Source organism: Ranitomeya imitator, chromosome 1 (assembly GCF_032444005.1).
Source record: "Ranitomeya imitator isolate aRanImi1 chromosome 1, aRanImi1.pri, whole genome shotgun sequence".
Classification (NCBI taxonomy): Eukaryota; Metazoa; Chordata; class Amphibia; order Anura; family Dendrobatidae; genus Ranitomeya; species Ranitomeya imitator.
Window position 1 is genome coordinate 166,285,776 of NC_091282.1, and position 16,230 is coordinate 166,302,005.

The window sequence follows — 16,230 nt, forward strand, 5'->3', positions numbered from 1 at the left end:
CCTGCTCCTGGCGCTGTCCCTGCCTGTCCCATAGTCTTCGGGTGCCGCAGCTCTTCCTCTGTTCAGAGGTCACGTGGTACCGCTCATTAAAGTAATGAATATGGATTCCACTCCCATAGGGGTGGAGCAGCATATTCATTCTTGTAATGAGCGGTACTCCTACTGACCGCTGACAGAGGAAGAAGCTGCAGTGCCCGGAGACCATCTGTCCGGGAGAAGGAGCCAGGGACGCCGGGAGTAGGTGAGTATTTCATATTTACCTGTCCGCATTCCACCCGCCGGGCGCCGCTCCGTCTTCCCGTCCTCTTGCTGTGACTGTTCAGGTCAGAGGGCGCGATGAAGTATTAGTGTGCGCGCCGCCCTCTGCCTGAACAGTCACTGCGGAGAGACGGGACGCTGAGGAGCAGCGAAGAGAGGCATGTCTTTTTTTTTTATTGCAGCAGCAGCATTATATGTGGCACAGCTTTATATGGAGCATCAATGGGGCAATAATGAACGGTATGGAGCATTATATGTGGCACAGTTTTATATGAAGCATCTATGGGGCAATAAAGAACTGTATGGAGCATTATATGGGGCATCTATGGGGCCATAAAGAACTGCATGGAGCATTATATGGGGCATCTATGGGGCCATAAAGAACTGTATGGAACATTATATGGGGCATGTATGGGGCCATAATGAACTGCATGGAGCATTATATGGGGCATCTATGGGGCCATAAAGAACTGCATGGAGCATTATATGGGGCATCTATGGGGCCATAAAGAACTGCATGGCGCATTATATGGGGCATCTATGGGGCCATAAAGAACTGTATGGAGCATTACATGGGGCATCTATGGGGCCATAAAGAACTGCATGGAACATTATATGGGGCATCTATGGGGCCATAAAGAACGGCATGGAGCATTCTATGGGGCATATTTGTATATGGAGCATCTTATGGGGCCATAATGAACTGTATGGAGCATTATATGGGGCTCCTGATTCAATATGGATATTCAAAAACACTTAACCTACTGATGTCTCAATTAATTTTAATTTTACTGGTATCTATTTTTATTTTTGGCATTTACCGGTAGCTGCTGCATTTTCCACTCTAGGCTTATCCTCATGTCAATAAGTTTTACCAGTTTTTTGGTGCAAAATTAAAGGGGTCGGCTTATACTCGGGTCGGCTTATACTCGAGTATATACAGTAAATGGTTTCTGCAGATAACAGATTTTGAAATTCATTTCTAACATCATATGAGAAATCGAGTAGTCTTATTTTAATATTGAGGGCATAGGAGACCCAGAGGTCTGTGCTTGAACATATCTTATCGGCATATACAGCTGCTCTGTGGCTAAATTTAGGCTACGTGATTTGAAATAAAGTGTCACCTTTGCAGATACCTTTGGATTTTATGACCAAACCTAATTTAATGGCTACAGCATTAATCTAGACCATAAACACATTGTGCTAAATTCCACACACCTTTTCCTATCGTCGGGTTCTGGAGGAATAGATTTATGCAATGGAAGCAGCTCTTCTTCATGAGAACTGACCAGTTTTGCATTAACTTGTACTCCCGAGATACGGAATGTTGGTCCTTTCATTTTCCCTCTCCTTCCACCTTGGATGAAAAAACAATTTGAAAACCATGAGTTTTTCTCACAGTGCTAGCGGGTATCTCACCAAGACCACGGCAGTTCAGCCTGGCTGGGAACACAGCCTCAGTGATCGGAGGTAACCTCCATGACGTCACCACCGATCACTGAGACTACAATCGCAGCAACTCATTCACCAGTGGTTCTCAGCCTGGACGGTCACATTTTGGCACCGTCCAGGTTAAAAACTAATTATCCCCCAGACATGTATTTCGAGTTGGATAGAACGACCGAGAGGTGAGGGATATTGTTTTTTTTTGTCTTCTTACAGAAGATGAGGGATTCGGTGGAATTAGGCATTAGGTGAGTATAACGGTGTTTTTTCAATTAAAAAAAAAAAAGTTAAAGTGTGTTTTGTTTTATTTCTAATAAAGGACTTTATTCTGGCTGTGTCTTTATTTACCATATAACTATAAGATTAGTAATGGAGAGGTGGGCTTGATGTCACTTGACAATACAAAGGTGACATCAAGCCCACAAATATGAACCCCACTTGCCACCGCTACAGTGCAAGTGGGAAGAGCGAGGCTAAGTGCCAGAATTGGATCATCTATAAGATGCGCTATTTCTGTGGAGAGCTTATGTTTTTAGCCTGGGGGTGCCAATATCCATGGCCCCTTCCCAGGCTATTAATATCAGCCCGAAGCTGTTTGACTAGCCATTGCTGGTTCGATGTTATAGGGGGACCCCTGTCAATTTTTTTCTTGGGTTCCCCTATAAACTAGCCAGTAAGGGCTGAGCAAACAGCTGTGAGCTGATATTATTAATAGAACCTGGGAACCTTTGGCTATTGGCTCCTTCCCAGAATATCAACATGAGCCCTCAGCCATCAGCTTTCCCTCTGCTGGTTACGAAAATTATGCAGGAGCCCATGCAATTTTTTTAAAAGATTTAAAAAAAAATAAACAGATATTGCATTTCACGCAGATTTGAGAGTTGCTACTTTGTTGCAGCATATGTTGGTAATTATGTTAATGCTCCTATAACCTCACTTGCCAGCCACCGCTACAGGGCAAGTGGGAAGAGCTGGGTAAAGCGCCAGAATTGGCGCATCTAATAGATATGCCTTTTCTGGGCAGCTGCGGGCTGCTATTTTTAGGCTGGGGGGGCCCAATATCCATGGCCCATTAGCAGTCTGAGAATTCCAGCCCCCACGTGTCTGCTTTAGCAAGGCTGGTTGTCAAAAATGGGGAGACAACGCCATTTTTTTTAAATTATTTTTTAAAATAATTAATACGGCATGGGGACCCTTCTATTCTTGATAACCAGCCTTGTTGAAGCTGACAGCTGAGGGTTGCAGCTCCCAGCTGTGAGTTTTGCCTGGCTGGTTATCAAAAACACAAGGGAACCAACGCCGAGTTCTTTTTTTAATTATTTATTTACAGCGCAGGAGTCGGCTAATGAATACACCCATCAGCTGATCCTACTCTCGCTGTTATTAGCGGCAGCAGGTGTCAGATGATGGGAGCTGTAGTCCCATCTGCTGACACCAGTGACCGGAGGTAAACTTTTTACCTCCGATCACAACTGAGTGCTCACGCTCTTTTGACAGTGTGGGAACAGCGACTCTCTGACCGACGGGGATGATTTCAATGCCGATCAGAAGCTGTGTTTACCGTGCTGTCATACACATGACAGAGTGACAAACACCCGGTGCTCAGGCAGCCAAACCCGACCAGTAACACGGACTTCCTGATGAAGTCAGTGTTCGGTGTCCATGCCCGAACTGTAGGTGTTCGGTACGGACGCCGAACTTAACTGTTCGAGTTCGCCCATCTCTAATTAAAACCCCTTTTTAAAGCATCTCATCACATACCTGCCCTTTCACTGCTAGAACTATCTTTCAGAGCTTTGATACATCCATTGTGTACCAGTTCTCCAAGTCTACGCAGGTCAATTTCAGATTTCTCCACTAACTCCGCATCTCGAGCTATAGCATCTAACCTAGAAAAAAATTTCATACTAAAATGTGAAAACGATCTTAAAATACTGCTATGTAAATTGAAACAATTGATACACATTTATAGCAAACTTCAAGAAATAACATTTCAGAATTACATTAATAACATCAAGCAAAAAATATAGTCCTGCTCATCGTTATTGGCACACATGAAGTTTAAGTACATAATATAGAATATCTCCTGAAAAAAAATGAAATCAAATTAAACAGTTCTTTTGTATGGAGCACTTCTGTTAAATACAAAAGAGTAAATGATAAAACAATAATTCAAAACAAAAACAATGGGAGGGAAAAATAGAAAAACCTAAAGATTGACGTGACAATGGTGTTGGCACCCATTACTTGGAAACATTTTTGACAAATTTTGACTCCCCTATGGTAAATCACAAATGAGAATCACCTGTGACATGAATTAGCCAATGAATAAGGACTTCAGTATTTTAAAAAGCCACATGGTAGGCCCTGTTCCTTTGTCACAATGGTGAAGACAAAGGAGGTGTCTGAGGACATCAGAACTGCTATTAGCAAACACTTTGAAAGGGTATAAACCCATCTCCAAAGACCTTGGTATCCCAGGTTCAACAGTGCGCAGTGTTAAGGTACCTTCACACATAACGATATTGTTAACGATATCGTTGCTATTTGTGACGTAGCAACGATATCGTTAATGAAATCGTTCTGTGTGACAGCGACCAACGATCAGGCCCCTGCTGGGAGATCGTTGGTCGCTGAAGAAAGTCCAGAACTTTATTTCGTCAATGGATCTCCTGCTGACATCGCTGGATCGGCGTGTGTGACACCGATCCAGCGATGTCTTCACTGGTAACCAGGGTAAACATCGGGTAACTAAGCGCAGGGCCGCGCTTAGTAACCCGATGTTTACCCTGGTTACCATGCTAAAAGTAAAAAAAAAAACAAACAGTACATACTTACCTACAGCCGTCTGTCCTCCAGCGCTGTGCTCTGCACTCCTCCTGTACTGGCTGTGAGCCGGAAAGCAGAGCGGTGACGTCACCGCTCTGCTTTCCGGCTCCCAGACAGTACAGGAGGAGAGCAGAGAAGCAGAGCGCAGCGCTGGAGGACAGACAGCGGTAGGTAAGTATGTAGTGTTTGTTTTTTTTTACTTTTAGCATGGTAACCAGGGTAAACATCGGGTTACTAAGCGCGGCCCTGCGCTTAGTTACCCGATGTTTACCCTGGTTACCGGCATCGTTGGTCGCTGGAGAGCGGTCTGTGTGACAGCTCTCCAGCGACCAAACAGCGACGCTGCAGCGATCCGAATCGTTGTCGGTATCGCTGCAGCGTCGCTTAATGTGAAGGGGCCTTTAGTAAGAGCTTTGCCAAGCATGGAACCGTCAAAACCTCTCTAGACGTGGGGGAAAGCAGAAAATTGACAAGAGAAGTCTTCAAAGGTTGGTTCGAATGGTGGAAAAAACACCACGTCAAACATCCGAAGACCTGAATGCCAACCTGGAACAGTCAGAGGTTATGGTTTCAAAAAGTACCATATGCTGCACACTAAACCAAGCAGAGCTTTATGGGAGAAGGACAAGGAAGAAACCATTGCTAAAGAAAAGACATACAAACATACTGGAGCACTATGGAACGCACGCTCTGTCTGCAACAAACTGTCATTTATCCATGTCCTCTTTAACAACAAACTCTCCTTCCTTGGCATCACTGAAACCTGGCTCACCTCCTCTGACTCAGCCTCTCCAGCTGCACTTTCTTATGGCGGACTCCATCTCTCTTACACCCTTCGCTCCACCAGCAAACGTGGTGGTGGAGTTGGCTTGCTCCTGTCCGATACCTGCTCCTTTACACCAATTCCACTACCACCCTCCGCTACTCTTCCCTTGTTTGAGGTGCACTCCGTCCACATCTACTCCCCCTCCAACCTCCAGCTGGCTGTCATCTACCGTCCCCCCAGAATTAGCCGTCTCCACCTTTCTTTACCATTTCACCACCTGGCTACTTCATTTTCTCTCAGCAGACATCCCCACTATCATCATGGGCGACTTCAATATCCCCATTGACACTTCCACCCCAGCTGCCTCTAAACTTTTATCGCTCACTGCTTCCTTTGGTCTCACTCAATGGTCATCCGCAGCCACCCACAAAGATAGCCACCCACTGGACCTCATCTTCACCCGCCTCTGTTCCCTTACTAATCTCACCCCTCCCCGTCTGACCACAACCTACTGATTCTCTTCCCTCCCCTCTGCTAGAGCACAACCCCACTCCACAAACTCACTGACCCTCGCCTAAATTTATACTCACTCTCTGAGTCCCTTCTCCCTCTTACAGACATAGCTTCCTTCCATGACACAGATGCTGCTGCCACTTTTTATACAACCACAATAACAGCTACACTTGATTCGGCCGCCCCCCTCATGCATAGCAAAACTCGTACAAACAACAGGCAGCCCTGGCTGACCAAAGAACTGAGACGGGCTTCTAGGGTCGCTGAGCGGAGATGGAAGAGATCTCGTTCTGCTGAGCACTTCATCGCATACAATCGGTCCACTCTCACTGCCGCAAAAAAAACCAACTCTAAACAGCTCTTCAACACTTTCAATTCTCTATTCTGTCCCGTAGCACCTCCTCCCTCCTTTAAGCAGAAGATAGATAACATCAGACAAAGCTTTGGCCCGCAGCCCCCAATGCCCGTCCTCTTGACTGTTCAGCCCTGTTCTTCCAAAGCCAGCTTCTCCACCAAAACAGAAGATCAGCTCTCCACCCTTCTGTCAAGATCACATCTAACCACTTGCACGCTTGACCAGCTCCCGTCCCACCTCATCCCTAACCTCACCAAAGTCTTCATTCCAACCCTAACACAACTCCTCAACCTCTCACTTACAAACGGTGTCTTCCCCTCATCCTTCAAACATGCATCAATCACACCTATCCTCAAAAAAAGTCCCACGACCCATCCTCTGTGTCCAGCTATCACCCGATATCCCTTTTCCCCTATGCCTCAAAACTACTGGAACAGCATGTCCATCTTGAACTGTCCTCCCACCTCTCCTCCTGCTACCTCTTTGACCGATTACAATCTGGCTTCCGACCACATCACTCAACTGAAACTGCCCTAACTAAAGTGACCAACAACTTACTAACCGCCAAGAGCAAGTGACACTACTCTGTCCTCCTCCTCCTGGACCTGTCTTCTGCCTTCGACACTGTAGATCATTCACTCCTGTTACAGATTCTCTCATCGCTTGGCATCAGACTTGGCCCTATCCTGGATCTCATCATTTCTAACGGACTGGACATTCAGTTGTCTCCCTCTCCCACACCACCTCCTCTTCTCTCCCCTTGTCTGTCGGTGTTCTCCAAGGCTCAGTTCAGGGACCCCTACTCTTCTCCATCTACACCTTCGGCCTGGGACAGCTCATAGATTCCCACGGTTTACAATATCATTTCTATGCTGATGACATGCAGATCTACCTATCTGGACCTGACCTCACTTCCTAACTGACCAAAATCCCACAATGTCTGTCTGCTATTTCATCTTTCTTTTCTGCTCGTTTTCTAAAACTGAACATAGACAAAACAGAATTCATCATCTTTTCCCCACCTCACTCTACCCATCCACCCGACTTATCAATCAATGTCGGCTCACTTTCACTAGTCCCGCACGATCGGTGCCTCGGGGGTGATCCTTGAGTCTGCCCTCTCTTTCAAGCCACATATCCAAGCCCTTGCCTCCTTTTGCCGATTCCAACTAAAAAATATTTCCCGTATCTGTGCATTCCTTGACCATGAAACCACAAAAACACTAGTGCATGCCCTTATCTCCCGCCTCGACTACTGCAACCTCCTACTCTCTGGCCTTCCCTCTAGCACTCTGGCACCACTCCAATCCATCCTAAACTCTGCTGCCGACTAATCCACCTGTCTCCCCGTTATTCCCCAGCCTCTCCTCTCTGCCAGGCCCTTCAATGGCTTCCTATTGCCCAAAGGCTACAGTTCAAAACAATGACATACAAAGTCTTTCACAACCTGTCTCCTCCATACATCTGTGGAATGGTCTCCCGGTACCTACCTACACGCAACCTTCGATCCTCTCATGATCTCCTTCTCTACTCCTCTCTCATCTCTTCCTCCCACAACCGCATACAAGACTTCTCCAGTGCTTCCCCTATACTCTAGAACTCTCTACCCCAACACATCAGGCTCTCGCCTACCATGGAAACCTTCAAAAGGAACCTGAAGACCCACCTCTTCCGACAAGCCTACAACCTGCAGCGATCCTCTGTCTGCTGAACCACCACATGACCAACTCTACCCTCTCCTAGTGTAGCCTCACCCATACCCTGTAGACTGTGAGCCCTCGTGGGCAGGGTCCTCTCTCCTCTTGTACTTGCGTGTGCCTTGTTTTACTCATGTTTATTGTACTTGTCTATATTTGCCCCATTCACATGTAAAGTGCCATGGAATAAATGGCGCTATAAAAATATATAATAATAATAATACAAAGGAATTACTTATCTTTGCCAAAGAGTACTTTGACAAACCACAATCCTTCTGGGAAAATGTTCTATGGACAGATGAAACAAAAATAGAGCTTTTTGGAAATGCAAAGTGATGGTGTTTTTTTTATATAGATGGCGCAATGAAGCTTGAAAGGAAAACAACACCCTACCAACAGTTAAGCAAGGTGGAGGATCCATAACATTGAGGGGTTGCTTTGCTGCGTCTGGTACTGGAGGCCTTGACCGTATCACAGGAATCATGAAATCAGAGTATTATCAAGAGATTTTAGAGCGAAATGTCCTTCCCAGTGTAAGAAAACTTGCTTTGAGTCAAAGATCATGGGTCCTCTAGCAAGACAATGACTCAAAGCACACATCCAAAAGTACACAGGAGTGGTCGAAAAAGAAAAAAAAAAAATGGACCATTTAAAATGGCCATCAATGAGTTCTGACCTCAATCCCATTGATAATCTTTAGGGCGAGCTGAAATCTGCCATTGGGAAAAAGAACCCTGCAAACATTCAAGAGTTTGAACAAACTGCAAAGGAAAAGTGGGAGAAAACACCAGCTGAGAAGTGGAAGAGACTTACAGATGGCTGCAAGAAACATTTGGAGGCTGTCATCAATTCCAAAGGGTGTGCAACCAAGCATTAATTAGGGGTGCTTTTATTACTCCACATGCTGTTATTCTGTTTCTTCTTTGAAATTGCAACGTGTAAGTTAAAAAGCAATGTTTTATTGTTGTATTACTTTGGACCACTACCGTATATACTCGAGTATAAGCCGAGATTTTCAGCCCATTTTTTTGGGCTGAAAGTCCCCCTCTCGGCTTATACTCGAGTCATATACCCGGGTGTCGGCAGGGGAGGGGGAGCGGGGGCTGTGTAGTCATACTTACCTGCTCCTGGCGCGGTCCCTGCAGTCCCTGGCTTCTCCGGCGCTGCAGATTCTTCCTGTACTGAGCGGTCACATGGCACCGCTCATTACAGAAATGAATAGGCGGCTCCACCCCCATAGGGGAGGAGCCGCATATTCATTGCTGTAAATGATCGGTGCCATGTGACCGCTCAATTACAGGAAGAAGCTGCAGCGCCGGAGAAGCCAGGGACTGCAGGGACCGCGCCAGGAGCAGGTAAGGGGAGCGCAGCGCTATAATTACCTGCTCCTCGCTCCGGTGCGGCTCCGTCTGCAACGTCCTCTAGCAGTGACGCTCAGGTCAGAGGGCGCTGTGACGTAGTCAGTGCGCGCCCTCTGCTGAGCGTCAGTGCTGGAGACGGAGCCGCAGAGGAGCAGGTAATTATTGAAAGCGCTGGCGTCCTGAGAAGAGAGGTAAGTATGTGATTTTTTTTTTTTTATTGCAGCCGCATTCTATATGGCACAGCATTATAAGGAGCACCTATGGGGCCATAATCAAAGGTGCAGAGCATATATGGCACAGCAATATAAGGAACACCTATGTGGCCATAATCAAAGGTGCAGAGCATATATGGGGCACAGCATTATAAGGAGCATCTATGGGGCCATAATCAAAGGTGCAGAGCATATATGGCACAGCATTATAAGGAACACCTATGGGGCCATAATCAAAGGTGCAGAGCATATATGGCACAGCATTATAAGGAGCACCTATGGGGCCATAATCAAAGGTGCAGAGCATATATGGAACAGCATTATAAGGAGCACCTATGGGGCCATAATCAAAGGTGCAGAGCATATATGGCACAACATTATAAGGAGCACCTATGGGGCCATAATCAAAGGTGCAGAGGATATATGGCACAGCATTATAAGGAGCATTTATGGGGCCATAATCAAAGGTGCAGAGCATATATGGCACAGCATTATAAGGAACACCTATGGGGCCATAATCAAAGGTGCAGAGCATATATGGCACAGCATTATAAGGAGCACCTATGGGGCCATAATCAAAGGTGCAGAGCATATATGGCACAACATTATAAGGAGCACCTATGGGGCCATAATCAAAGGTGCAGAGCATATATGGCACAACATTATAAGGAGCACCTATGGGGCCATAATCAAAGGTGCAGAGCATATATGGCACAGCATTATAAGGAGCATTTATGGGGCCATAATCAAAGGTGCAGAGCATATATGGAACAGCATTATAAGGGGCATCTATGGGGCCATAATCAAAGGTGCAGAGCATATATGGAACAGCATTATAAGGGGCATCTATGGGGCCATAATCAAAGGTGCAGAGCATATATGGCACAGCATTATAAGGAGCACCTATGGGGCCATAATCAAAGGTGCAGAGCATATATGGAACAGCATTATAAGGAGCACCTATGGGGCCATAATCAAAGGTGCAGAGCATATATGGAACAGCATTATAAGGAGCACCTATGGGGCCATAATCAAAGGTGCAGAGCATATATGGCACAGCATTATAAGGAGCACCTATGTGGCCATAATCAAAGGTGCAGAGCATATATGGCACAACATTATATAAGGAGCACCTATGGGGCCATAATCAAAGGTGCAGAGCATATATGGCACAGCATTATAAGGAGCACCTATGGGGCCATAATCAAAGGTGCAGAGCATATATGGCACAGCATTATAAGGAGCACCTATGGGGCCATAATCAAAGGTGCAGAGCATATATGGCACAGCATTATAAGGAGCACCTATGGGGCCATAATCAAAGGTGCAGAGCATATATGGCACAGCAATATAAGGAACACCTATGGGGCCATAATCAAAGGTGCAGAGCATATATGGCACAGCATTATAAGGAGCATCTATGGGGCCATAATCAAAGGTGCAGAGCATATATGGCACAGCATTATAAGGAACACCTATGGGGCCATAATCAAAGGTGCAGAGCATATATGGCACAGCATTATAAGGAGCACCTATGGGGCCATAATCAAAGGTGCAGAGCATATATGGAACAGCATTATAAGGAGCACCTATGGGGCCATAATCAAAGGTGCAGAGCATATATGGCACAACATTATAAGGAGCACCTATGGGGCCATAATCAAAGGTGCAGAGGATATATGGCACAGCATTATAAGGAGCATTTATGGGGCCATAATCAAAGGTGCAGAGCATATATGGCACAGCATTATAAGGAGCACCTATGGGGCCATAATCAAAGGTGCAGAGCATATATGGCACAACATTATAAGGAGCACCTATGGGGCCATAATCAAAGGTGCAGAGCATATATGGCACAACATTATAAGGAGCACCTATGGGGCCATAATCAAAGGTGCAGAGCATATATGGCACAGCATTATAAGGAGCATTTATGGGGCCATAATCAAAGGTGCAGAGCATATATGGAACAGCATTATAAGGGGCATCTATGGGGCCATAATCAAAGGTGCAGAGCATATATGGAACAGCATTATAAGGGGCATCTATGGGGCCATAATCAAAGGTGCAGAGCATATATGGCACAGCATTATAAGGAGCACCTATGGGGCCATAATCAAAGGTGCAGAGCATATATGGAACAGCATTATAAGGAGCACCTATGGGGCCATAATCAAAGGTGCAGAGCATATATGGAACAGCATTATAAGGAGCACCTATGGGGCCATAATCAAAGGTGCAGAGCATATATGGCACAGCATTATAAGGAGCACCTATGTGGCCATAATCAAAGGTGCAGAGCATATATGGCACAACATTATATAAGGAGCACCTATGGGGCCATAATCAAAGGTGCAGAGCATATATGGCACAGCATTATAAGGAGCACCTATGGGGCCATAATCAAAGGTGCAGAGCATATATGGCACAGCATTATAAGGAGCACCTATGGGGCCATAATCAAAGGTGCAGAGCATATATGGCACAGCATTATAAGGAGCACCTATGGGGCCATAATCAAAGGTGCAGAGCATATATGGCACAACATTATAAGGAGCACCTATGGGGCCATAATCAAAGGTGCAGAGCATATATGGAACAGCATTATAAGGAGCACCTATGGGGCCATAATCAAAGGTGCAGAGCATATATGGCACAGCATTATAAGGAGCACCTATGGGGCCATAATCAAAGGTGCAGAGCATATATGGCACAGCATTATAAGGAGCATTTATGGGGCCATAATCAAAGGTGCAGAGCATATATGGCACAGCATTATAAGGAGCACCTATGGGGCCATAATCAAAGGTGCAGAGCATATATGGCACAGCATTATAAGGAGCACCTATGGGGCCATAATCAAAGGTGCAGAGCATATATGGCACAGCATTATAAGGAGCACCTATGGGGCCATAATCAAAGGTGCAGAGCATATATGGCACAACATTATAAGGAGCACCTATGGGGCCATAATCAAAGGTGCAGAGCATATATGGCACAGCATTATAAGGAGCATTTATGGGGCCATAATCAAAGGTGCAGAGCATATATGGCACAGCATTATAAGGGGCATCTATGGGACCATAATCAAAGGTGCAGAGCATATATGGCACAGCATTATAAGGAGCATCTATGGGGCCATAATCAAAGGTGCAGAGCATATATGGCACAGCATTATAAGGAGCACCTATGGGGCCATAATCAAAGGTGCAGAGCATATATGGAACAGCATTATAAGGAGCACCTATGGGGCCATAATCAAAGGTGCAGAGCATATATGGCACAGCATTATAAGGAGCACCTATGGGGCCATAATCAAAGGTGCAGAGCATATATGGAACAGCATTATAAGGGGCATCTATGGGGCCATAATCAAAGGTGCAGAGCATATATGGCACAGCATTATAAGGAGCACCTATGGGGCCATAATCAAAGGTGCAGAGCATATATGGAACAGCATTATAAGGAGCACCTATGGGGCCATAATCAAAGGTGCAGAGCATATATGGCACAGCATTATAAGGAGCACCTATGTGGCCATAATCAAAGGTGCAGAGCATATATGGCACAACATTATATAAGGAGCACCTATGGGGCCATAATCAAAGGTGCAGAGCATATATGGCACAGCATTATAAGGAGCACCTATGGGGCCATAATCAAAGGTGCAGAGCATATATAGCACAGCATTATAAGGAGCACCTATGGGGCCATAATCAAAGGTGCAGAGCATATATGGCACAACATTATAAGGAGCACCTATGGGGCCATAATCAAAGGTGCAGAGCATATATGGAACAGCATTATAAGGAGCACCTATGGGGCCATAATCAAAGGTGCAGAGCATATATGGCACAACATTATAAGGAGCATTTATGGGGCCATAATCAAAGGTGCAGAGCATATATGGCACAGCATTATAAGGAGCACCTATGTGGCCATAATCAAAGGTGCAGAGCATATATGGCAAAGCATTATAAGGAGCATTTATGGGGCCATAATCAAAGGTGCAGAGCATATATGGCACAGCATTATAAGGAGCACCTATGTGGCCATAATCAAAGGTGCAGAGCATATATGGCACAACATTATATAAGGAGCACCTATGGGGCCATAATCAAAGGTGCAGAGCATATATGGCACAGCATTATAAGGAGCACCTATGGGGCCATAATCAAAGGTGCAGAGCATATATGGCACAGCATTATAAGGAACACCTATGGGGCCATAATCAAAGGTGCAGAGCATATATGGCACAGCATTATAAGGAGCACCTATGGGGCCATAATCAAAGGTGCAGAGCATATATGGCACAGCATTATAAGGAGCACCTATGTGGCCATAATCAAAGGTGCAGAGCATATATGGCACAGCATTATAAGGAGCATCTATGGGGCCATAATCAAAGGTGCAGAGCATATATGGCACAGCATTATAAGGAGCATCTATGGGACCATAATCAACGGTGCAGAGCATTATATATGGCACAGCATTATAAGGAGCATCTATGGGGCCATAATCAACGGTGCAGAGCATTCTATATAGCACAGTTGTATATGGAGCATTTATGGGGCAATAATGAACGGTATGGAGCATCTATTTTTATTTTTGAAATTCACCGGTAGCTGCTGCATTTTCTACCCTAGGCTTATACTCGAGTCAATAAGTTTTCCCAGTTTTTTGTGGCAAAATTAGGGGGGTCGGCTTATACTCGGGTCGGCTTATACTCGAGTATATACGGTAATTAAAAAAATCCTGAGGATATAACTTTGGTACATTTCCATTTATTTCTGAAGATATTGTACAGTCTATGAAGAAAAATGAAGGGGTTCCAATAACGGTGATCAGCACTGAAACAACTAGACACTGTCCAGACCTGCAGTGTATAAGCCAGGTTTACTGCCGTGTAAGGGCAGCCAGATTAATCTCAATGCCCGGCAGAGACACCACAAACTCAAATCAAAGGGAGAACAATTACCTTTCCAGAGGTCCACCAAATTTTTTGTAGCTTTTAATAAATCTAGAATGAATGAAAAAAAAAAAAAAAAAAAGAGGTTAGAAAACAATTATAAGTTCTGAGCGCTGCAATATTGTAACACTGATAAGATCTCGTTTATAATTTGCATACTTCACAGAAGAGCAAAGGAAAACAACAAGAACAATACTAGCTGCATTTGTAAGTTGACTCTAGACATGAGAAACACGAGCTGAAACAATATTACAACCATCAGCTGACCATCAGAGCCTACCGAAATGGTAAGTCCACTAGCAGCTTTACTACACACATACCTCCGGATCTCAGCGTCACTAAAACCTTTAATGATTTCCCTTGGTATGGTCCTTGGTCGACCACGTTTCTTGGGTCGTTTTCTATCAGAGCCTGAATCACTGTCATCAGAGGCTGAATATCTTCTATTCCGACTGCGCCTGCCTTCGCTTCCATTAAAGCTTGCCTGAAAGTCAGAAATATTTCTTGAGAAACAGAACACAATAATCCACAAATACAAATGGGAAGCTTTATTGAAGGATATGCAAACTGTTAAGGACTTTTTATTTTACTTAAAGGGATTGTTCTCAATATGGTTAAAACTGCAATGTGGTTGTAAAAACAAGCAACACTGCAATTTTTTGGTTATTAAAAATCCCTGTGATCTGAAAAATGGAAGGATAGCTGTGGTCAGTCTCCTAGGCAAGGAGCGCAGCACTTACAAGCTCTTAGTTACAGACCTTGCAAGTGTTGCTCTGAAGCTGTCAAGATCCAGCTTCAGTCCCCAGGACGGTATAGAGGCAAAACTGCATTGGCTCAACCATGGCACTAGTCTGAGTCATCAATCAACAGGAGCGCAGCGCCACCTATCAAACAGGAAGCCTGGAGGCAGGGGAGAGATGACCTGCCTAAAGAATGATTTTGAGAAGAACCCTCTGAATTCTTGGATTTTGGGTTAAAATTCATTTTGTTGCAGTTGGGCTTCATTGAAAATTTTGTACCATTTGGCTTTTACATGCAGGTTGAGTGCACAACGTGATTGACCGAGAGCATCAACCATATAAGCCCCCCTCAGCTGATTTCTGACCACAAACTTAAACTTCGATGCAGTCTGAGGTAAAAGAAAAAAGAAAAAAAAAAAAAGCACACACACACAAAAAAAAAAAGCTTTTCCGATCGGGGATTTTTTTTTTTTTCATAAAAGAGCTTTTAAACTCTTCCATCAGAGTGAGCTCACTGACGGACTCTTAAGATAACTCATTCTGCAGCCAGCAATAAGACAGTGTTACACAGAGGCTAGAACAGGCAAACAGTACAACCATTTTTAACTAATCCCAATTGCAAAAATGGTTGTTTTTAACCCAAAATATATGCGTTTAAAGGAAAAGTGCTAGAAATTTTATTTTTGTATTAATAATTATTGATTATATGATCATTTATTCTAGTTACAAAATTAAATAGACTGGTTTTACATTTTTTGAATGATCTTTTTCTGCATCCGCTGGGGACTGCCATTTTCATTTGCTGGTGTGTTAAGGCTATGTTCACATGTTCAGTAGTGATCATCAGCAATCCGTTAGTTAAGCAGACACCACTTTTACGTGCGCTTTTAAATAACTGATCTCTGCTTGATCCGTTTCTTTAACATTGCAGCCATGCGGTGAGCTACTTTCACACTTGCGTCGTTTTGGGGAAAAAAACGCATCCTGCAAATGTGCCCGCAGGATGCGTTTTTTCCCCATAGACTTGTATTGCCGGACGGATCACGACGTATGGCCACACGTTGCGTCCGTCGTGCACTGG

The 16,230-nt window shown here is 44.7% G+C and overlaps 1 protein-coding gene across 4 annotated transcripts in view; it reads right to left on the reverse strand.

The window, feature by feature from the left end:
- Positions 1–16,230, reverse strand: part of CHD1 (chromodomain helicase DNA binding protein 1) — a 109,174-nt gene that overhangs the window by 14,650 nt on the left and 78,294 nt on the right. For all 4 annotated transcript variants that reach the window (XM_069752169.1, XM_069752186.1, XM_069752178.1 and 1 more), the window contains 4 exons: positions 14,730–14,893; positions 14,419–14,460; positions 3,469–3,596; positions 1,480–1,618 (listed from right to left, as the gene is read on the reverse strand). In XM_069752169.1, the coding sequence (XP_069608270.1) occupies positions 1,480–1,618; positions 3,469–3,596; positions 14,419–14,460; positions 14,730–14,893 (473 nt within the window). The remainder of the gene's footprint in view (positions 1–1,479; positions 1,619–3,468; positions 3,597–14,418; positions 14,461–14,729; positions 14,894–16,230) is intronic.